The following is a 21833-nucleotide window of genomic DNA, read 5'->3' on the forward strand; positions in this document are numbered from 1 at the left end:
TTTTTGAAATTTTTATATGATGATGCCTTTATTTCTTGTTCTTGATCAAATTAACGGTGATCATTATTTGGATAATGATATGTATGTATTAGACATGGCAGTTACAATATATTAAAAAATTTAGTGCATTTGAGTTGTTTGTAGAGAATGTTTGATGTCTTAACAAGATTATAAAATGAAAAGGGAAAATGAGTCTCAAATGTTGCATCAAAATTTCCATAATCAAAACTCTCATATATGATAATCTATTTGCATGTGATGATTGTATATACATGATAAGATCGAAAAATTTAAATGAAGAGGGGAGAAGATGAATAGGCCATATATTACTCCATATACATATCAACTTGTACAAATTTATCCTCACTCCATACCGGTGGAAATATTCTCTGCAAAGAAAATGGTGAAAATCATGATCAGAAATTCGAAAAATTTACAGGTGTTTCAGGGCTTGCAAAAAAAATGATGAAAACCGGAAAAAATTTAGTTCATCCAAAAATATATAAACTTTTAAAGTTTGCTTTGCTATTACATGTAGTAACGACTGGAGTCAAAGATCGTTCTCTGCAATAAATACAGTGAAAACTTATTTACGTAATCGAATATAAGATAAGTGGTTGAATGATATTTTAGTCACGTATATTGAAAGAGCTATTTTTCTTCTAACCGTACAAATTGAAGAAATCATCAAACAATTTTAAAATATAAAATGGCGTAAAGACATACTTCATCTTTGAAAATTAATATATATTTCTGCTTCTCCCGAAACGAAATCCTAGATCCGTCACTGCTCGATACCTAAATTCACGGTCATAAACAAAATAACAATACAAATAAAAATGAAAATAAATTTTGATTTATCCAAATTTACGAAACTCCCACACTCATCACGTGTCTCTTAAACATCTAACCCGTGTGAACCCCTCTCACGCACAAAGCCCCACCCAACAATAATAAAATATTATAAAAATAAAACAAATAAATAAATATCCGAAAATAAAAATAACTAACGCCTGTTTGGAGAAGCAGATAAAAAGAAAAACAAAATAAACAAACCCCAAACAAAACACAATGGGCAAAGCCTCATCATCGCCGCCGGAAATCTCACCGGAGATCACTCCTCGCAAGAAGAAAAAAGGCCGGCCGTCGTTCGCCGATCTCCAGAAACGTAATCAATCCAAACACGATCAAAAGCCTCCTTCTTTTTCCTCTAGCCCTAATTCTTCCCGTCGATCTCGCCGGAATGCTTCGCCGGAACTCGCCGACGACGACGATGATGAGCGTAAGGAGAAGAAAGTCAAGCTCGTTGTGCGATTGCCGCAATCGAATTATCAACAGAAGAACGAACAACATTTCGATAGTTTAACGCGCTCTACGTCGTCGTTTAGTGAAGATGAAGAAGATGACGGCGAGAATCTCGAGGCGGCCGTTAAGAAACGGAAGATCAATGCTGTTAATGATAGATCTGGCGATAATGATCAGGTTTATTTAATTTATTGTAATTGAATTGAATAGTTATATTTGAATTTTGTTTTTTTGTAATTAAGTTTGAATTTTAATTGTGGTTTTATTATTTAAATTGTCTAGATTTTCGCGCGTTTCTTTTTCTTATTTTTGTCATGCTTAATTTCAAGATCTGCTTATTTGTTGACTTAGTCAAGTTGTTATGAACTGTGTGTCAGTATGTGTATAATATATTTATACGCGTGTTACTAATTTGTACTCGAATTACATGCTCGTGTTTTGTGTGTGTATATTTCGATGAAATTACCGTGTAATTACTTAATTTCGATACTTTAATTGTGCTTTTCTGTATCGATTTATTAATATTTGAATGTGCTAGGCACGGGGTTTTGTGTGGTATTTGTAGGTCTATTTTTGGTTGTAATTGCTGTGTTTACGGGTGAACTTGGTGTTGATGTGATTAGTGTTGTTCATTTGATTTGCTTGATTTTGGATTGGGGTATGACTTGTATGTTGGATTGAATTTGCAGGAGGTAAAGGTTGAGAAAGCGACGGACCCTCCAGACGGTACAAATCTAATATCTGTTAAGGAACAAATATCGGGGATTTTGAGTTAATTAACTTACTTTTATGGCATATGTTTGATTTGTTTGTGGACAGGGTCACCATTGGGATCTGGACCCACTACAACACCTTTGCCAGACAAAAAGTTGTTGGTCTTCATTCTTGACAGACTTCAAAAGTATGTTGTATTATTTATAGTTTATTTGTTCTTCTTTTCTCTTCTACTGTTTGTGTCTGGGTTTTATTGTTAACTTGGTTGGTGATATTTAACTTCAGGAAGGACACCTATGGTGTATTCTCCGAGCCTGTTGATCCGAATGAGGTATTCTTTTGTACTTGATGCATGGTTGTTTGATCTATAAATGAATCATGTTTGTTAATTAATCTTGTTTATCCTTTGTAGCTTCCTGATTACCATGAGATTATTGAGAATCCAATGGATTTTGGCACCTTGAGGAGGAAACTCGATGCAGGATCGTATTCAAACCTGGAACAATTGGAGGTTAGTTATTGGGTTTTTGATTAAGATATATTTGCCTATGCTTATGTTTAATTCACTTGTGTGATACTGTAGTTATGAACTTTACTTGAATGCTGAGTTATTTCGCACTGATACTCTTTTATTTACGTATATGTTGTTCTAAATATAGAACTCTGAGATTGAGTCTTAGTTTTGTCGTTACACTGCTTGAGAATCTGATTCCTTGTCCATTTTCTCGGATATGTTACTTACGTAACAAAGGTTAGTTATTGGGTTTTTGATAAAGATATATCTGTGTATGCTTACATTTGATTCGCTTTGCGTGATACCGTAGTTATAGACTTTACTCACTTTTGTACTGATAGTCTTTTGTTTACGTAATTGTTTTCCTAAATATAGAACTCCTACGTCGAGTCTTAGCTTTGTTGTTACTTTGTCGACTTGCTGTCTAGCCAGATTTATTAAACAGTTGTCCTTTGACTTGGAAAGATCCTGAGAGAAAACGTAATCTATTGAACAATTGTACTAGTAATACAAGTTCTATAAAATTGCGTTACACTTTCGTGAATTTAATAAGTATATCTCTGTCAAGGTTAATGAATAAATTGTTATATCAAATATGTATGTAAAGTTATTTGCTTTTCCGGTTATATGTCTATTTGTTAAATTAAATTAAATTTATATCGCTAGTCTTGATATATAACGTGTCATTGTTAGATGCTCATCTTATATTTGCTGCTAGGTCACAACTTTAATTTGCATGTAAAATAGGTTTGTATTTGCTAACTTATTACTTGAATAATTTGCATCTCATGTTTTTTCTGGGTGCTAATTGAAGTGGTACGACAACAATTAGTTTTTCTGACATTGTCCTTTTTATTTTCCAGGCAGATGTGCTATTGATTTGCTCAAATGCAATGCAGTATAACTCATCTGATACTGTTTACTTTCGGCAGGTATGAGTAAATTTCAATCCAGTAACTTATTTTTATCCCACATTGTTCCAATGTATAACTAACTTGTTGGATACTCAGGCACGGTCCATACTAGAACTGGCTAAACGTGACTTCGAGAATCTGAGGCATGAAGGGGATGATGGTGAACTGCGACCGAAAGTTGTAAGAAGAGGAAGGCCACCAAGCAAACACCTGAAAAAGCCTCCTATTAGTACTTCTGTTGATCGCACTGTTCCTGAGATCTCCTCAGGTGCAGCTCTTGCAACTTTAGAAGAACCCACAAATGGTTCTGGACCGTCTGGTGCCGGGTCTGGACCGTCTGGTACCTATAATTTAAGAAGAGCGCCCGCGTCATATAAGTTTCATACAACGGATGGCTCCTCCCACCGTTCACGAAATGGGGAAAATTACTCTGAGTGGTTGGCTGACTGGAATGATGAATTTCCAGGTGCATAAATAGCAACTTTTACTTCTATTTAGTTTCCAAATAGTCTTGTTTAACCTCTGGCCACGTTCATGGTTTATGTTTATTTCACAATATGCACCAATGATGGTTTATCGTATGTTAATCTATCTTTAAGACTTCTCTTTATATGGATTTTGTACTGTATTTAAATTGGGGGTAGTACATCTTTAGAGTCGTCCTTGCAGATGTGTAACCTTGTTGTTTTTGAATTATTGTCTTCTATTCTCCGTGCAGCGTCCATTTTGAGAGCCGACATGAAGTATGGGAAGAGACTGGTTTTGATTGACGAGACCAGGCGTGAGACCTACAAGCAGTTTCACCCTTCAACGTTTTGCCGCGAGCCATCTTTATTGTCTGATCTTAATGGAGATACAAAACAGTTAATGCCGGTACGACTGATTTTATATGTACATCTTATTATTATTATTTTAATAGTGTGGTATTGTGTATTTTGGATTACATTTTTGTCATGATGCTTTAGCAACCCTTGTTTACACTTCACATCTTTTAGGACTAAATCTTCTTCTTAGTGTAGGAAGTATAGTTCTGTTTTTCCTGTACCTGCCAGTAAATTACAATGCTTATATATTAAATAATATATTGCCGACTGATTGTTAAAAACTTATCTTATCTGCAACTCAGGTAGGGCTGCATATGGAGCATAGTTATGCAAGAAGCCTGGCTCGTTTTGCAGCAGATCTCGGGCCAGTTGCATGGAAAATTGCATCGAAAAAGCTTGAAAGTGTTTTGCCCCCGGGAGTGAAGTTTGGACCTGGTTATGTAGGAGAAAATGAAGCATCAGCACCATCACCTTTTTTCTCATTTGATAAACATCAATCTTCATCTAGTTTAGCGTGTGATGGAAATAAAAGCAGACCAGTCACTCCTCCTACATCAGTTGTGAATATAGTGACGACCTCTGGATTTCAAGACAAAGACAACTTGGTAGAAATAGACAGGAAGATAAGTTCCCAGAATAATATGGCTGTACAGCAGGGTACACCAGTTTCAGGAATAAAACCTGGAGGTCCTGGACAGAGCTTCCATACTCCGAATAAAATTGCATTTCAAGCTGAGAGGAATGGCTTTAACAGTGTTTTTGGGTACAACTTCCCATCCCAAATGGGATTGGTGAGACCAGGCATGCTAGCTGCACATTCTGGTCCAGAAGAAGCACAGTTACCAAGCATGGCCCCTATATGTGACTCAACATCTACTCCTATCACTTCAGCAAACCATGTTGATTTAGCAGAACAGAAAGGTTCAGAGGATGTGAGGACATCACATTCGGGGTTTTCACCGGCCCCAAAAATAGAATCCGACCAATACACTGTAGCTGAAGGGAAACCATCGTGGCAAGCAGTAACCTCACACTCAAGACAGTATTCTCAACCAGTACAGCCTGACCTTAATGTTCAACTCCAAGCACCGAGCTCACCAAGTTCCGGCTTGAAAATTGGATCGCCCCAGCAGCCCGATCTTGCGTTGCAGCTGTGACATGTATGAGCATGTCTCAAAGCTGCTCTTTAAAAGAAAAATGACATGCAGAATCCCCAGCTTTACCTTAAATTTCACAACATTGGTAAGTGGCAGGCATAGTGCTGCCGCAGATTGTAGGGAGAGAAGAAATTCTCTATAGATTGTAGACATTTTTAGGTGTAATACTAGGAATGTTTTCTGTAACATTTGTTATAACTTGTTAAATTATAGAAAGAAAAAAAAGACATTGCATGATATTTTGTTTCTTCCTACTATTTTATGGAAAATGCCAGGTACCCGAAATATTTCGGGTGTGAGTAATTTGTAACTTTTCCCGTAATATTATGGGATTACGGGATCCGTGTGTATAAAAGTTAGGAGAAACTATTTGGGGTACGTAGCAGGCTAGTGCTACTTTTTGTTATTTTTTTTCCCTCTTTGTTTCTGGTTTACCAACTAATGTTAAAGTATATATCCTTTTTGATACAGTTTTCATTATATCCTATCTTAGAAATTTGATGTGATTTGATTGCAAGTGGAGGATGTTTTATTGAGTGAAGGGACTAAGATTCGATTTTCGACGGAACTTCAATTTCCGACCAAAGAAGTTTGGTCGTCCATAATCCGTGCAATGCACGGTTAATAAAATCACTGCACATGCATATTAATTTGAATTTTTCAGAAAAAAATAAATAATGTGGACTCCGTTAAATTTTTTTGGAAAACAAAGCAGCTAAAATTGCTCATTAAAATTTTCATTCAATGGCCACCATTGGCCAAGCAGTTGTTTTTGTTAATTCTTGTTTTGCAAATTCGCTCTATATACATTTTGTACAAGAAATTTCTAAAATGTAAATTCTGGGTTGCGATTTCTCGGTCTCTCCTGTCCGGAGAGCCGAGAAATAAAGAGATTATTATTTTTCTGCGAATAATAACAATCTCTAATCTGGTTTTTATCTCAATTTTATTCCTAAATGATGTATTTGTTTTCTTGTTTAAGTCAAAAATGGAAAGATGGTGTTGATTATAGTGATGATGATTCAGCTCAATTTCCAGGTTTTTTATTTCATATTTTATTTTTTATTCCCATTTTTCATTGTTATTTCATAAACGTAATTCACATTAGAAATGCTAGAATTTCTGAAAACGTTTCCGGAAACGTTTCAAATGCTGATCGGTCAATGATGCTATTGCTTATTCTCTCGTAAATGAAACTGACCATGTAACATGTCTTATGTGAACATTTTTGGGATCCTATGTAGCGTTACTCTTTAAATTCTTATGCAATGGAGATTTGTTTATTCTCCATATTTATCGATGTTTTAAAATTCGATTATGTGCAGAGAAAGACGAGGAAACAAATTTAAGAGGAAATAAAAATGAAAAAGAAAACAATGCAAACGAGGCATGGAGCTTTAAATATAGTGAACTTGTTGCCGCTACCCAAAATTTTAGAGAAGATAATCTGGTAGGAGAAGGTGGATTTGGAGGTGTTTACAAGGGCCTGTTGAACTCAGGACAGGTAATTAAGTTGTACTTTATTTATTTTACCGTTAATTTCTAATGCACATTGCACGATATCCTAGTCTATCCGGCTTCTTCTGGAGAAAGGTCCGGGAAGGTAAGATGTACGTGAACCACTGACCTTATTACTTTTACTATGCAAAAGTAGAGAAACTGTTTCCGCGAAGACTCTAATATGTGCTCCCGAGATTTTTTGGGAGAGACGAGGAAGAGATGGGAGGATAAGAGAAGAGAAGAGAAATAGTAAAAGAAAATAAATCAGTCGTGTGCTTCCGAATTTGTGTAAAAAAAGGAGAGAAAGTGACAAAAAAAGAATATAATGTGAGAGGATCTTTTCAAATCTTCCCATTTTTCGGAAGAAAGTTTTGAGGGAAAATTATAGGAAATTTTCTCTCCGGATCATTTTTTTTTCTCTCGTAAAAAAACTCGGGAGCACGCCTCGGAAGGAAAATTTTAAAATTATCATTTTTCTTCTCTTCTCTTCTCTCCATTTTCAAACTCTGGAGTACAGAGTAAGTATGTGATTGTGTTGCACGTATTTAGACTCTAAATTTGCGATGGACTCTATGATCATCAGGTTGTTGCTATTAAAAAGCTTGATCAAAATGGGCTTCAGGGTCACCAGGAATTTGTTGTGGAGGTTCTGATGTTAAGTCTACTGCACCATCCAAATCTTGTCACATTGGTTGGCTATTGCACTGATAAGAATCAAAGGCTCTTGGTGTATAAGTACATGCCAATGGGGAGCTTGGAGGATCATCTTTTTGGTAAATCTTGATATCTTAACTAGAAACATGTGAACTTCACAAGTTTTGTTGAGACAGTGTATCATTTTTCAAATTTCTCAGATTGGTTTTTGATGTTTCCTTCCAATCTCAGATGTAAAACTTGACAAAGAACCACTGAAATGGAGCACGAGACTGAAGATTGCAGTTGGTGCAGCTCGCGGCCTTGAGTATCTCCATCTCAAAGCAAATCCACCTGTCATCTACCGGGACTTAAAGTCTTCTAATATACTGCTGGATAGGGATTTCAACGCGAAGCTCTCAGATTTTGGACTTGCTAAACTCGGGCCTGTTGGTGACAAAACTCATGTTTCAACACGCGTGATGGGAACATATGGATACTGTGCCCCAGAGTATGCCAGGACCGGGAAGCTGACTCCAAAGTCTGATATTTATAGCTTTGGTGTTGTTCTTTTGGAGCTTATTACAGGACGCAGGGCAATCGACAACACCAAGAAAAAAGAAGAGCGGAACTTGATAGCTTGGGTGAGATTTTATTACCATTCTCTTACATTTTGATTGACAGCAGGAATGCCTAATGCACTTGAACATGCAAGTAACATTCATTTTGGTTCTGTCAATGCTGCAGTGCAGTCCTTTGATGAAAGATCGAAAGAAGTTTGTAGAGATGGCTGATCCGCTGATGCAAGGAAGATTTTCCTTACGTTCTTTGCACCATACTGTTGCCATCTGTGCAATGTGCCTTCAAGATCAACCTATATTTCGGCCTCAAATCAGTGATGTTGTTACAGCCCTTGAATTCTTAGCCTCCCAGGCTGAGAAGAAGGATGCTAGCTTGAGTAGTCCCTGTTCAACCCCTAGAACAAGCACCGAAAGCTTGGACATTTCTTAGCCATATAAATAAGTTTTCCACATGTTTCTGCACAATCTCTTGGTTTAGCCTAAAAGGTCATTATTTGCAGTACAAATGAATAATTCTTTAAGGGGTCCGGTCTACAGCAAACAGATGCTACAACAAACCATACCGCGGTAAAAGACCATGGTACGTGTAAAGTAGGGTTTCTGCCTTTCTGGTGTGAAGGCATGGTTACCGCGGTATGACATGTTACAAAAGTCGTTTGTTCTAGACCTTCACCCTTCTTTAAATTTATAAAATTATACTGATAAAAGCATTTAGGCCATATATGATGTATAATCAGTGATTTGCTCATGTCCTGTGATCTTGCATTATATATAAAGCAAAAGGTAGATAAGATAATGAGATATACAGGCAGAAGCTTGATCTGACAAGATTTACTGAATATTCCAATCATGAAATTCACCAGCATTCTTCTCTATTATTTAACAACCAAGCTTTAGAATGTGGTTTTATTCTGTCAAATTGTGAAGCCAGGTGAATAATCATACAAAAACTCCAGGAACTGCCAGAGCAGAGAACTTTCCTTATTGATGAAATAAGTAATGAAGATTTTCATTGAAGAAGTGGTATTTAGAAACTCTAAACATCAGTTGTTTAGTCTAATCACTTCTTAAAGCAATGTGCAGAGCATTTCCCAACATCAGGTTCAAATGCTCGGCTTCACATTGAGGCGAGATGCTACCTTCTGACCTAGAGATTTGTCAACCTGCAGCACACATCGAGAAGCAGATCGATAAACTCTTTATCTCGTATTTACCCGTCTTTCTCTATAATTATAGGAACACTTGTAAAGGAAAGGAATTAAACCTGGGACCAGTATGAGATCCATATGCTGCGAATTTCATGAGTAATGCGTGGATCAGACAAAAAGTCAACCACTACACTGACAAATCGGTCTTGTCTGGTAAGGTTACAAGTGGCAGAAGAGTAAGTTCCTGATTCATGATGTTAATAGTTGAAGTCTAGCATGTAAGAATGAGGCAAGAATACCTGTCTGGGGAAAAGGATCGGTATCTCTCTCCTGGCTGCTTGAAGTTGTTCTCTTTTTCAATCACACACTGTATTAACCAAAAAATTATCATATACCCCGCCTTATCCAGGGTAACAATTAATAGCGTGCTGCCTCGGGTAATGAAACAACTATCGAATAACAGTCACTCAAAATTTATAAACATATTAGTCTTGATCATTCAACTCGGCTTTTACATTAAAAGTTCTACACTAGCAAAAGAAGCATAAATAAGGTATGTAAATTTTACAAACCTTTTCACGCCTTCCTGACACCATAGGATATGGAATGGGGTGCTTCTCAGCATGGCGCACTGGATCAAACCTTGAGGGGAAGTAATTGACCTGGAAGAGACCATAACTTGAATTATCAGAGGTGGCTGAGGAAAACTAAAGTCTGAGCTCTGCTAAAAAGCTCTGCAGATACCATACCTCCTCATCTCTGTGCATAAAATTCATGAGGCCATCATGGTGATTGTTATGCTGAAGGGACCTGGGAGCATTGACAGGAAGCTGTAGATAGTTTGGTCCAAGACGGTGCCTCTGAGCATCAGCATATGAGAATATCCGACTTTGAAGAAGTTTATCATCTGAATAATAGACACCAGGAACTACAATAGCAGGGCAGAATGCAAGCTGTTCATTTTCTCCAAAGAAGTTATCTATATTCCTATTCAAGACCAATCGGCCCACTGGCTGCAGGGGCAAGATGTCCTCAGGCCAGGTCTTTGTTACATCTAGAGGATCAAAGTCGAATTTGTCCTGGTGATCAGGGTCCATAACCTGGATTAACAGCTTCCACTCTGGAAAATTTCCTGCATCAATTGACTCATAGAGATCTTTGGTAGCATGGCTGTGATTAGCTCCTCCTACCTTGATGGCTTCTGCGGGAGACAAACATTTTACCCCGCAGGTAGGCTTCCAGTGAAATTTGACTAGGGATGCTTTCCCAGCCTTATTAAGGAAGGTGTAAGTGTTAACTCCAAAACCTTCCATGTGTCTGTAATCTTGTGGAATACCTAGGTCATCCAAAAGAAAAGTGAACATGTGCAAACTCTCCGGGTGGTGGGAAAAAAAGTCCATGATTCTCCACTTCTCTTGAATATTAGACTTCGGATTTGGTTTAAAAGCATGGACCATGTCAGGAAACTTGATCCCATCACGCACAAAAAACACTGGCATGTTGTTTCCCACCATGTCAAAGTTTCCCTGAGTCCAATTAAAAATGCCAAATATATGAATAACAAATGAGGGAAAACTTGATAAAACTATACAGAGGGAACATAAAAGTAACAATTCTCCTAGACTTCAAATTTAATGCATTAGTAACTTCTGGGGAAGCAAATTTGGAAGCACTGAATGTCCAAAATCATCCAGAAGTTAGGAAAGTGACAGTTTTGTGTGAATACAATTCCGAGCAAGTTAGATTAATGATAGTTAAACTAATTACAGTTTGTCAATGTTCAAAGTGCTTCACCATGGATTATAGTAAATCATTCTCGCCTTTAACTTATCAAGTAAATAATCTCACGTCTCACCTCTCTGGTGTAGAACTTCACTGAAAAACCTCGAGGATCCCTAAGGGATTCAGGACTTCCACGTTCGTGGACAACAGTGGAGAATCTAACGATTACAGGAGTCTGGACACCTGGAGCTCGAAGAAAATCAGCACATGTTAAATTAGCAATATCGTGGGTGACCTCAAAGAATCCCTTTGCACTAGTACCCCTGGCATGAACAACCCTTTCAGGGATTCGCTCTCTATCAAAATTAGCAATTTTCTCCACTAAATGATAATCCTCCAGGAGGATTGGACCTGTCAAACCAAACAGAAGTTCAGATTATTGGAACTACATACTGACATACACAAAACAATCCATATTTGAATATATGTTATACTGCAAACACTAAATTTGGTGAATGGCCTCAACTTTACTAAGACATCAAGTGAATACTAGTCAGTAATTAGGATTTCACGAACATGTGTCCGAGGAAGTTTATAAACTTAATAATGCATCGACGCATGAGCTTATAAAGAGTACTTCTGGAAACCAAAATGTTGGCAAGAAAAATAACCTCTGGATCCCACAGTTAGAGATGAATTATTGTTCCAAACTGGAGCTCCTGCATTTGTTGTCCAGTAAGGAGAATCAAAGGCACTTGAAGGGCGATGCTGCATCATGAAAACAATATGAGACCAGTGTTTATGTGCATATCTGCTATCCAAGAGTTTAAATACCCACACACAGCCTTCACCTAGACTTGAACGCGCAATCTCTAATTACCAGCACAAGAAGGTAAAGAAACCTAGTAAATATCATGCATTTTTGCGGAAACCAAATCTGTTCACGTTAAGTAACCAGTCGCTCTAATACCTACAGGATCTTATACTATTCAACACTCCCCCTCAATCATACGTAACACTCCCAAATAAGGTCTAGGGACTGGTTACTTAACAGTTCATTAACCCAGTATAAAAACCTATAGGATCTTATACTATTCAACACTCCCCCTCAATCATACGCAACACTCCCCCTTAAGGTCCAAGGACGGGTTACTTAACAGTTCATTAGCCCGGTATAAAAAAATCCCTTACTTATACATGAGCAAATTAAACACTAAATGAGATCATAAATATCTGGGAACAAACATATTATATCCTTGGCGGTTTTGATAATCGGATCATGATATTTCAATCCGATTAAATGAATGCAACCTTTTTCTTACGTGTTAAAACGATATCTCATTCTCATATAAGTTTACGAAATTTCAAATCATGCACATTCTCATCAGTTCTCCATTTTATCATCATTTTTCACATCGCTACCATAATAATTAATAGCTAATAAAGATATAATTATGAAAATGTGAAATTAAAAAAAAAGGAACTAAGCAGGAGATAATGGAATGTTTAGGTACCTTGTTTGGATCCATTTGTTGAACAGATTTATAACTGTGAATGATGGAAGAATGACTGAAATTGTGTGTGATTGCATCAGTGAATGAATATAAATATATATGATCCTTTAATTCACTATTTTACGGGAAGAAAAGTTTAAAAAAAATAAATGAAATTTTAATATATTAAAAATATTGAATGTAATTATATCATACCATATCTGCAAAATAAAACATCATTTGGGACAGATATGTTATCATAGCACATGTAATTATATTAATCATAGTTATATAGAAATATAAGGTAAATCATAGGTGATTTTTTTGATAAAAAAAATCGAAACCCAATTTATGTTTGTAAATAAATAGTTGAGTGATAAAAAATTCGGATTTCCCTTACCCCTTACATTATTCAATTTTAATCTTATAAACTTGAACATAATTTAACAAGCTATCTTATTGGACATAGTCCCTTTTTATCACAATTTTGGAAGAATCAATTCAAAATCTCATAATCCAGAAAATGACCCGGAGGAGAATTTATGATTATGGCTCCTGAGTCAGAGCCTGTCGCTTAAATGCGGTTTACCTTGGTTCACGTGATTTGTGCGTGAGCCCGTAGGATTTACCCAGTGCGCACCCGAAGGATAGCGGCTGCGGGTTATCTACGAAAAAAAAAATAAAAAAAAATGACCCTTTTTATCACTTGAAAGCGTATTTTATATTTACGTTCTTATTAATTTCAGAATAAAAAAATTATAAAAAGGAAAAAAAGGAAAATTTTGATAACGCATCTGCGTTTCCTTGAAATCTTGCATGCCCTTGAAAACCCAATAAGAAAAGCAAGTCATGTCTGAATCTTGCAAGCCCAATTTCAAAGCCCAATAATAAAAGCAGTTATGTTTGAATTGATTGATAAACGTAAATAAAACTTAAGTTTATTAGTAGTACCAAGGTCATTCTCCGTTAACTTGTGATATTTCGGAACATTTGTTACTAAATTGTGAAATTAAGCGCCATTATTCTGTCTTATTACTTATTAGTTATTATTTCTGTACAGAATGTTACTATGAGTTGGAAACTAAACAGAATAGACATCAGTCCAAATGTTAAGTCGACATCAGTTCATTCTGATCAGATTTATAACCAACTAGTCTTCTGAGAGTCTCAGATCAGACGCAAACTGATTCAATAGTATCTTGGCTTCCGAGGACCCAAATCCCAATAACATCAACATTTCACCTTATAATTACTCCAACTGCTACAGCCATACAATTGACCTTATTAACTGTTAAAGATCCGGTAAACCGGATAATACTATAACGATCATGTAATAGAATTTCTGACAATAACAAAACCAACATAATTCCTTTAACTTTCGTTTGCTAAAGAGAACAAGGTGGTGACGATTGATGAATGGATGAAACGAAAAATAGAACAACTGAATCTAAAATCAGAATAATATAGTCGAACTGTAGAGGTAATCAGCTTTATGTAACAAATCTTCATTTCTTGGACGGGGATGGTTCACTCCTTTGCGATGCATTTGTACTAGCAGCAAATTTGTCAAAGATTTTAAGCGCCTTCATCCGTTGGAACTCTTTACCTGCAGTAAAGGAAAGATTAAAACCAAATCTAACAACATGCTTTCTAGGTTTACCATTCCAATATCTGTTCATAATCACAGTACTCGTTACTTGGTCGGATTTATGGAAAGAAGTCTTATATCGGGGAAAACAGAGTAAATTGACCTAGCATCCGGTAACTTATATTAAGAAATAAATCAAAAGTACTAATCTATACTTTAGGCAATTCAGATGTTATCAGAAAATTCACTGGAGCGGCTAGATTTAAGAAGCACCAAGGGGGAGCCGAAATACATGCAATGCAAAAAAACACCATATAACTTGAAACAAAACGAACAAATGTTTTTGACAAAGCAAAAAAATTTGAATAAAATGACAGTAATAAGTCTCTAAGCTATTAATTCAGTTGAAGTAAAGTATAATTTTGTAATTGAAGTGCATTTATATTTGAATTTTTTATTTTATTTAAGGTATACTATTAACACAAAAGAAAAAAAAATAAGGTAAAGTGAAAGTTAAAGTTAAGGAAGGAAACTTGTAATAGGTAATCTTAATGTTGTGGGCTGGGCTGGGCTGTTTTACTTCTGGAAAAAAGGAATTCCCCGTTTTTCAGAGTTCAGGGTACGCGGTCGCTGATGCTTGCAGTACCGTCCCTCGGCCCCAGCCCCCCTGCACACAGTACCCGTATTGCACGATAACATTTTGTATTGCATTATCACTTATTTATTAGTGGACCTTGTGTTTTAAAAGGACCAAGGAAGGTAATAAAAACATCAAAACAGTGAGACAGAAGATAACATCGATGAAACATGTTTAAAAATTTTATGCAACGTTATCAATTCCGATTCTTTCTTTTTCTCTTGATTCTTTTCTGATAAGATATAGAAACCGCACCAAGTAATGATGAGACAGCTATACCACTTTAAGCTTCTAAATTGAGAAAGACTTTATTTTATATTGGCTTTCATCTATCTCTTCACATTATTAGTAAGTTGCTAGGACCTTTTCCAACAATTTTTCGTATTGTTTTAGTATTTTGAAGGACCGAAACTAGTGTCACTTTAATAAAATTTTACACACATTAAATGCATGTATTAAACTAACACCGGAGATTTCAATTACTATCAAGTTATTCAATTTCTACATACAAAGGAAATTAATCGTAAAGTGTTTCTTCTTTCCAAGTTTCCTATGTATTCAGCTGTAAAGTATAAACAGCACTTGTTATATCAAGACATGTCACCTAGTTAAGTAACTTTGACATAATATATGGTAATTCCATCCTCTTTTTCCACATCTTTCTTCCTACTCAAATCGAAGGCCCGTTTACCCAAGGGAGTTGAGGTTATTGTATTAAAACATTATTCAGCCAAATTCACTGCATCTTGCATCACTGACACCAATAAATTCTTTATTATATAAGAAACATTGCACTGTTTACAAATAACTGTACCCAGAGTAAGTATACACATGGATATTGGCACATTGCTATCTATGTAGTATTGGAGATGTAGCCAAAGAAAAAGACAAAGAATACCTTCTTCTATTGTTAACTGGATTGCTCTTTTTTCCAGTTCAACTGCATACATGCTAAGTTCAGCCGCGGAAAGATGACGAAGATCTGCCAAGAGTACAATAAAAAGATAATAACTGAGATAATTAATAGGTAAAACTACTTATGCTGGGGATAAATGTAAGTAGATTACTAATATTAAAATAATATAACAACTCACTTTGAATGTGATTCTTCTGAGTTGACTCACTGTCACATGTCTTCAAATAATTCTGTAAATTAACGTAACGCTCTTCCCAATTTTGACGAATTTTCTGGTCTTTCACCCTCTTAGAATCAGAGGGCGGTGCATCCTTTGAGGTGTCATTAAGGCAAACAGTTTCAGCAGGTCCAGCCCCATTACCAGGACTAACAAAAGAAGCGGGTGACGATTCTAGTGACGGATTTGAATTAGAAAGCATATTCTTTGGAACCATATAATTACATGTAGTCATATGAACCTGATGTGTATTATTCTCCACCACCTGGGATTGTTTCTCGGGTGTTTCCTGCTGCATCCTGCAAAAACGCTTCAGAGGAGGACTGCTCATATTTCTATTTGTGTTCTCAGTATTTTTAGAAGTATACAAAAGATGCTCTTTTGTAGCTGTGTGATCAGGACGTGGAGGCCAAAGATGGCTTGTAGGGGATAGTGTTGTGAGCCTCTTAGTTCCAGAAACCTTAACTTTATCTGCTGTGGGTCCTCCATCCTTAGGAAAAGAACTTTCTCGATAGCTTCGTGCTACCCTTTTGTCGTTTTGAACATCTGCCAGCACCATCTTTTTGGCTGCTACTGATGGCTGTTTATTATAAATAGAAGTATCCGCCCGACTGTTGCCTTGCTCATTGTTTTTGAGTTCCGAATTCATCATTTTAAATTCCGGCCCTACTTCAGAATGCAGAAGTACATCACTCAATAAAAGAGAATACATTTCATTAGGAAACGTTTAAAATTAAATGATAACACACATATACGTTACAATCCAGATAATATGCATTAATATTTTACCATAGATATAGTAAACAATATATAAGAATATACAGCCCGACAGCGACAAATCTAGTACCTAGAAGAACTTTATCCGATTTCAGGGTACAGATAAATAATACCAACGGCTACATATAACATGAAAATAATTTAAAATGATAGAACCGATTTCAAATCTGCGAACTACAAGTAAACAAAGTTTTACCAACGGCTAACCACAAGAAAAGGCCCTCTTTTTTTTTTTAAATCACAAATAAAGACTTAAGAGAACTAAAATAATGTATATGAAAGGTTGTATGTAAAGGAAGACCAATTTGTAACATGGGAATGATAACTCAACACTAGAACACACATGTAAATAATACTACGTCTTCACATGAAACAGCAAGACATGAACCTTAATTTCATATCCCCGGAATATTCAAAAGAACTTTTAAATTGTTGTGACTATTGCGTTCAATCCCCCTTTTACAATACTTCGAAACCTAACAATATCACTTTAATTTTATTAACGCCAACAGCTAACTATAGATAAAGAGATCTAAATCTAATATACCGAGTTCAAATTAAATAACACCAACGCCTAACTAGTAGATAAAGCTAAAACCAATATACCAAGTTCAAATTGTCATGAGACGTAAATGTAATTTACCAACTTCAAATTAATAACGCCAACAAACAATAAGTAAAGATATAAGTAAAAAGAGCTAAATCTTAAATACCAAAATCACATTAATAGCACCAACATCTAACTATGAGTAACAAGACCTAATCTACAATAAGTAAAGATATAAGTAAAAAGAGCTAAATCTTAAATACCAAAATCACACTAATAACACCAACATCTAATTATGAGTAACAAGACCTAATCTAACATACCAAGTCATTAATAACACAAACAGCTAACTGTAAGTAACAAGACTATAAATAACATACCGGGTTAAAATAAATAACACCAAAGATTATATCTAACATACCAAATTCAATATCATGGTTAACCAGAGGCAAACAAACTTTATCTCACATAGTAAAGTACAATGGATTATAACTACACAAAGCTTTACAAACTTGTACTCACGTAATTAAGTACCACAAAAAATATACAATGTATTATTTACAACTACTAAAAGCTTTTGATAAGGTTTAGCAAACACTTGAGAAAGATAAAACTGGGTAAGCAATAATTTCATTCACCTCTTGGCTTGTAGCTTGGTGGCTACCCATCTTTTCTTGCAAAAAAGGGATTAAGAGGCACATGCTTTTATTTTTTATTCCTAAATTCAACTATCTATCAATAATAGACTTTTTTGGCAAAATGCAAGCAAGCTAATGACAACGGGATAGCGGTACTAACCGTAATATTCACAACAATGCCCTATCAGACACGCAACCTATTGTTACCAAATATAAATCACACAGTAATTTGCCTTCATGTTCCGTTTTGTTTGTGGTATCGTGTTCCACTGTTCACTAGTTTTCTCAAGTTAGCATTTAAATGATAACAAATCACTAACCTAAAGATGTACTTGAACACAAATCGAGATATTGATCATTAATAGATATACAGTACTTAAAAATGCCGATAACAACATTACCTTCCGAAATCTCTCTTAGTTTCCAAACAATTCACAAAATAACCAAAAATTAACACAATCAAATAACAGTATATCTGCCACATATAAATAATTGAACTTAAAGCAGTTACTATCTAATATCTATATATTTTCAATATTAGCCCCATCCAAAGGTAACACACACACACATGCATATTATGATAAACATTAAAGAGTATTTGTGATTAAAACAGGCGTAAATTACAAGACACCTTAAATAAATTAAATGTATCAGCACAAATACACACATGTAATTTTGGTAATTCATACATGATATATAGGAAAAAATTCGGATTATAACTACGATCAGCTTTGTACAAACATGTACTCAGTACTCACATAATTATGTACCACAAAAAAATACAGTCCATTAAATCTACGAAAGTTTCCGTAAAGATTTAGCAGACAGTTAACAAAGAGTTAAATTGGATAAGCAATAATCACTCATTAACCCTTGGCTTGTATCTCGGTGGTCACCTATTAAAAGGGCTTACCCACATCCGTGTAACTTTAATATATATATTCAACTGGCTAAAAAATATATCACATACTAGTTTTTACAAAATGCAAGCATGTTTTTACGTCATCACCGGTTACATCCAAATATATCAAGTGAGTTCTAATTGCAAAAATGACTCAACTTAATCACAATTTTGAAAATTTGAAAATTTGTATCAACCTAGTCATTCTCGTTACTCGTATGATCTCCTTGATACAAATTTTAAAATTTATGACTAAGTAGAGTTATTTTTGCAATGAGCGATTAATTTGAAACATTTGACCTGACGACGACGAGTGATGCCTTTGATAATTAACTCTAACTAAAAATAAAACTATAATTTGCTTTCGTGTTGTCTAGTTTTCTCAAGTTATGATTTAAAAGAAAAAGAAATCATTAACCTAAAGTCGTAGTCGAAACAATTCGAGATATCAAACACAAACAACATATCCTTTCGAAATCTCCACCAAACTATACACGATTACAATCATAGAAAATTGATACAATTAAATTGAAGTAAATATCCAATAATCATGATCAAAATCAAAATCAATTAGCTACAGCTTCCTCCAAAATGAACTACTAATCTAACAATACATATACATAATATGTATGGGGAGGGGGGGAGGTAGAGAGAGGATGCTTACCTCGGTCAAGTGCTAACGAGATGCCACAACAGATCTGATAGGCAGATTATGAGAGGATGTGTGTGTGTGTGTGAGAGAGAGAGAGAGATGGAGGGAGGGAGATTTGGTACTTTTCAAAAAGATGAAAAATCAACGGGGGTGTTTGGCTCCAAAATTATAATTTTCCATTTAAATTATGTAATTCAATCTTTTAAATTTTGAAATAAGGACCCGTGATTTCTAAAATATTACTCTCTCATTCTCCCTCCTCCCTTTCGATTGTTTACATTTTGTAAAGAGTGTTCGACACGCATTTTAAGGTGCATATAAAGTATAGTTATGTAATTTTTTTTACAATTTTATTTTTCTAAATAAAAAATAAAACATTCAACTTTTATTCAGAATACGAAAATTGTAAAAATAAGTTACATAATTATACTTTTTATGCATCTTAAAATGCGTGCCGGAAATGTAAACTATTCAAAGGGACTGAGGGAGTATATGTTATTAGTGTGATATATTTAAAATAATGTATACTTTTTCGTAAAAATTGATACAAACTTCAACTTCTTAGTCGAATTTCATATGTCATCATAACAATATATTGTAATTTAAGAATTTTTAAGAAAAATTATATAATTAAAAAAAGTGTAACTTAAAAAGATAGAATGATACTATTTTTAAAAATCTATTTAAGTAGAATGAGGTGCGTGGGTTTGTATAAGTGCTCAAATAAGAATTAAGAACTAATTTCATACTCTTATTCTTATATTTCAAAATTTTAGTTATTTGAATTTCTACATTCATCCTCGTGCATACTCCATTTTTAAACCATTTTCGGCAATACAGTGAAAGGAACAGAAAGAACTTGTATTACTGAGATGATTTACAGAGAATGTATATACACTTAACAGAGTATGTATTAGTTAATGATTATCACTAAGTCTAAACTTATCACGACCTGATGCTAAGTACTGCAAACTACCAACTGCAGCCCTGTAATCAGTTGGTGTATCAAGTGTACTACCAGAGTGAGCTGTCAAAGAATGTGTAACCACCATGGGTGTTGTCGAGGGCTTGGCGGTGATCATGCCCATGCGATCAAGGAGGTCACTGATGTACTTTCGTTGGCTAAGAAACAACCCTCTGGAGGTCGGAGAGACTTTAACCCCTAAAAAATAGGATAGTGTGCCAAGGTCTTTCAGGGAGAATCTGTTAGCTAAGCTTTTAATAAACAGATTAAGATTTGTAATGTTAGGACCAGTAACAATAATATCATCCACGTACACTATAAGGTAAATAGGAGTAGTAGGATGGTGTAAGATGAATAATGAGGCATCTGAAACAGGACGCTTGAATCCGGAACTGAGAAGAAAAATTGCAAGTTCAGTGTACCAAACCCGAGATGCTTGCTTGAGCCCATATATTGCTTTGCGTTGTTTACATACATGAGGCGGAAATTATTCATTAACAAACCCGGGAGGCTGGCACATGTACACCTCATCATGCAAGTTGCCTTGAAGAAAGGCGTTATTTATATCAAGTTGTCGAAGATGCCAATTATTAGTAACAGCAAGGCTCAATAAAGTTCGAATAGTACCTGGTTTTACAACCGGGCTAAAGGTCTCTGTATAGTCTAAACCGCGTCTTTGTTAGAACCCTTTTTGCAACAAGATGGGCTTTATAGCGGTCTATGGTTCCATCCGATTTATATTTGATGCGATACACCCACTTGCACTTGACGATATTCTGGGTGTTCTCAGGAGGCACCAATTCCCAAGTGTCAAGATTATAAAGAGCCTGTAACTCTTCCTCCATCTCCTTTTTCCAAAGGGGGTCTTCAAAGGGCCTGAGCCACTGTGGTTGGCTCTATAAATTTTGGTTGAACAATAATAATGTGAGTGTACTTTGGATTTGTTTATGGCTAGCGTAAGGACGAAGAAGCCAAGGGTAACACAGGCAACCAAAACTTCGTAATTTAAGATAATCGGGGGGTGCCAAATAAACAAAGATACAATGAATTATTTGACAATGTAGGTGTTTGGAGTTGATTAATAAGATATGCAGTGGTTGTAAAAGCATAAGACCAGAATACGGTGGGCAGTTTGGCATGAGCAAGAACAGAAAGCCCTGTTTCAACAATATGGCGATGCTGTCGTTCTGCATAACAATATGGCGGTGCTGGCGAAGTAAGATGAGAGACTCCATATATGGTGAGAAAAGTGTCTAAGGCTTCATAAATTCCTTATTTAGTTGGAGCTTTGATGCGTTGTACCTCCGTAAGGCGATCCTTCACAACAAAAGAATTAGAGAAAAACTCAATTAGAAGGTTATTTTCTGAGCAAAGTCGAGATATGGATAAAAGATTACGTGTCATGGTTGGGGCACAAAAAACATTTGACAAGAGTAAAGATTTTGATGGAGTAGGAAAAGTAGTACAACCAGTATGAGTAATAGGAACACC

At 35.6% G+C, this 21833-nt stretch overlaps 4 protein-coding genes across 5 annotated transcripts; 2 read left to right on the top strand and 2 right to left on the bottom strand.

Moving 5' to 3' along the window:
• Nucleotides 1-1011: 1011 nt before the first annotated feature.
• LOC141709065 (uncharacterized) lies at nt 1012-5667 on the top strand. Its single transcript, XM_074512960.1, has 9 exons — nt 1012-1482; nt 1995-2031; nt 2125-2206; nt 2305-2350; nt 2432-2530; nt 3397-3465; nt 3544-3913; nt 4166-4320; nt 4574-5667. Exons 1-9 carry the CDS (start codon nt 1072-1074, stop codon nt 5426-5428), a joined length of 2124 nt encoding a protein of 707 aa, XP_074369061.1. The 5' UTR covers nt 1012-1071; the 3' UTR covers nt 5429-5667.
• Nucleotides 5668-6249: 582 nt separating this feature from the next.
• LOC141709069 (putative serine/threonine-protein kinase PBL21) lies at nt 6250-8890 on the top strand. The gene is made up of 5 exons (XM_074512962.1): nt 6250-6466; nt 6754-6932; nt 7512-7701; nt 7814-8205; nt 8309-8890. Exons 1-5 carry the CDS (start codon nt 6385-6387, stop codon nt 8570-8572), a joined length of 1107 nt encoding a protein of 368 aa, XP_074369063.1. The 5' UTR covers nt 6250-6384; the 3' UTR covers nt 8573-8890.
• A 48-nt stretch (nt 8891-8938) lies between these two features.
• Nucleotides 8939-12576, bottom strand: LOC141709066 (catalase-like). Its single transcript, XM_074512961.1, has 8 exons — nt 12527-12576; nt 11684-11780; nt 11146-11423; nt 10040-10816; nt 9863-9952; nt 9590-9657; nt 9407-9500; nt 8939-9305 (listed from the first exon to the last, which is right to left on the bottom strand). Exons 1-8 carry the CDS (start codon nt 12539-12541, stop codon nt 9246-9248), a joined length of 1479 nt encoding a protein of 492 aa, XP_074369062.1. The 5' UTR covers nt 12542-12576; the 3' UTR covers nt 8939-9245.
• A 1210-nt stretch (nt 12577-13786) lies between these two features.
• On the bottom strand, nt 13787-19539 carry LOC141709070 (uncharacterized). 2 transcript variants are annotated; one of them, XM_074512964.1, is made up of 4 exons: nt 19391-19539; nt 15825-16529; nt 15629-15712; nt 13787-14111 (listed from the first exon to the last, which is right to left on the bottom strand). In XM_074512964.1, exons 2-4 carry the CDS (start codon nt 16513-16515, stop codon nt 14011-14013), a joined length of 876 nt encoding a protein of 291 aa, XP_074369065.1. In that variant the 5' UTR covers nt 16516-16529; nt 19391-19539; the 3' UTR covers nt 13787-14010. The 2 variants fall into 2 exon arrangements, with proteins under 2 accessions (XP_074369065.1, XP_074369064.1); XM_074512963.1 differs by having other exon boundaries at nt 15825-16532.
• Between the last annotated feature and the right edge of the window lie 2294 nt (nt 19540-21833).

The sequence above is a fragment of the Apium graveolens genome, chromosome 2 (genome assembly GCF_009905375.1).
Source record: "Apium graveolens cultivar Ventura chromosome 2, ASM990537v1, whole genome shotgun sequence".
Taxonomy (NCBI): Eukaryota; Viridiplantae; Streptophyta; class Magnoliopsida; order Apiales; family Apiaceae; genus Apium; species Apium graveolens.

Bases quoted from the DNA above. Each gene is read 5' to 3' on its own strand.
- LOC141709065 (XM_074512960.1), top strand. From the start codon at position 1,072: ATGGGCAAAGCCTCATCATCGCCGCCGGAAATCTCACCGGAGATCACT. The intron at 2,032-2,124 runs GTACAAATCTAA...GTTTGTGGACAG, and splicing joins AGCGACGGACCCTCCAGACG to GGTCACCATTGGGATCTGGA. The intron at 2,207-2,304 runs GTATGTTGTATT...ATTTAACTTCAG, and splicing joins ATTCTTGACAGACTTCAAAA to GAAGGACACCTATGGTGTAT.
- LOC141709069 (XM_074512962.1), top strand. From the start codon at position 6,385: ATGATGTATTTGTTTTCTTGTTTAAGTCAAAAATGGAAAGATGGTGTT. The intron at 6,933-7,511 runs GTAATTAAGTTG...TATGATCATCAG, and splicing joins GCCTGTTGAACTCAGGACAG to GTTGTTGCTATTAAAAAGCT. The intron at 8,206-8,308 runs GTGAGATTTTAT...TCAATGCTGCAG, and splicing joins AGCGGAACTTGATAGCTTGG to TGCAGTCCTTTGATGAAAGA.
- LOC141709066 (XM_074512961.1), bottom strand. The intron at 10,817-11,145 runs GTGAGACGTGAG...AATTGGACTCAG, and splicing joins TGAAGTTCTACACCAGAGAG to GGAAACTTTGACATGGTGGG. The intron at 9,953-10,039 runs GTATGGTATCTG...GGTCTCTTCCAG, and splicing joins TTATGCACAGAGATGAGGAG to GTCAATTACTTCCCCTCAAG.
- LOC141709070 (XM_074512964.1), bottom strand. From the start codon at position 16,515: ATGATGAATTCGGAACTCAAAAACAATGAGCAAGGCAACAGTCGGGCG. The intron at 15,713-15,824 runs GTGAGTTGTTAT...TACTCTTGGCAG, and splicing joins TCAGAAGAATCACATTCAAA to ATCTTCGTCATCTTTCCGCG. The intron at 14,112-15,628 runs GTATTCTTTGTC...CCTTTACTGCAG, and splicing joins CCAGTTAACAATAGAAGAAG to GTAAAGAGTTCCAACGGATG.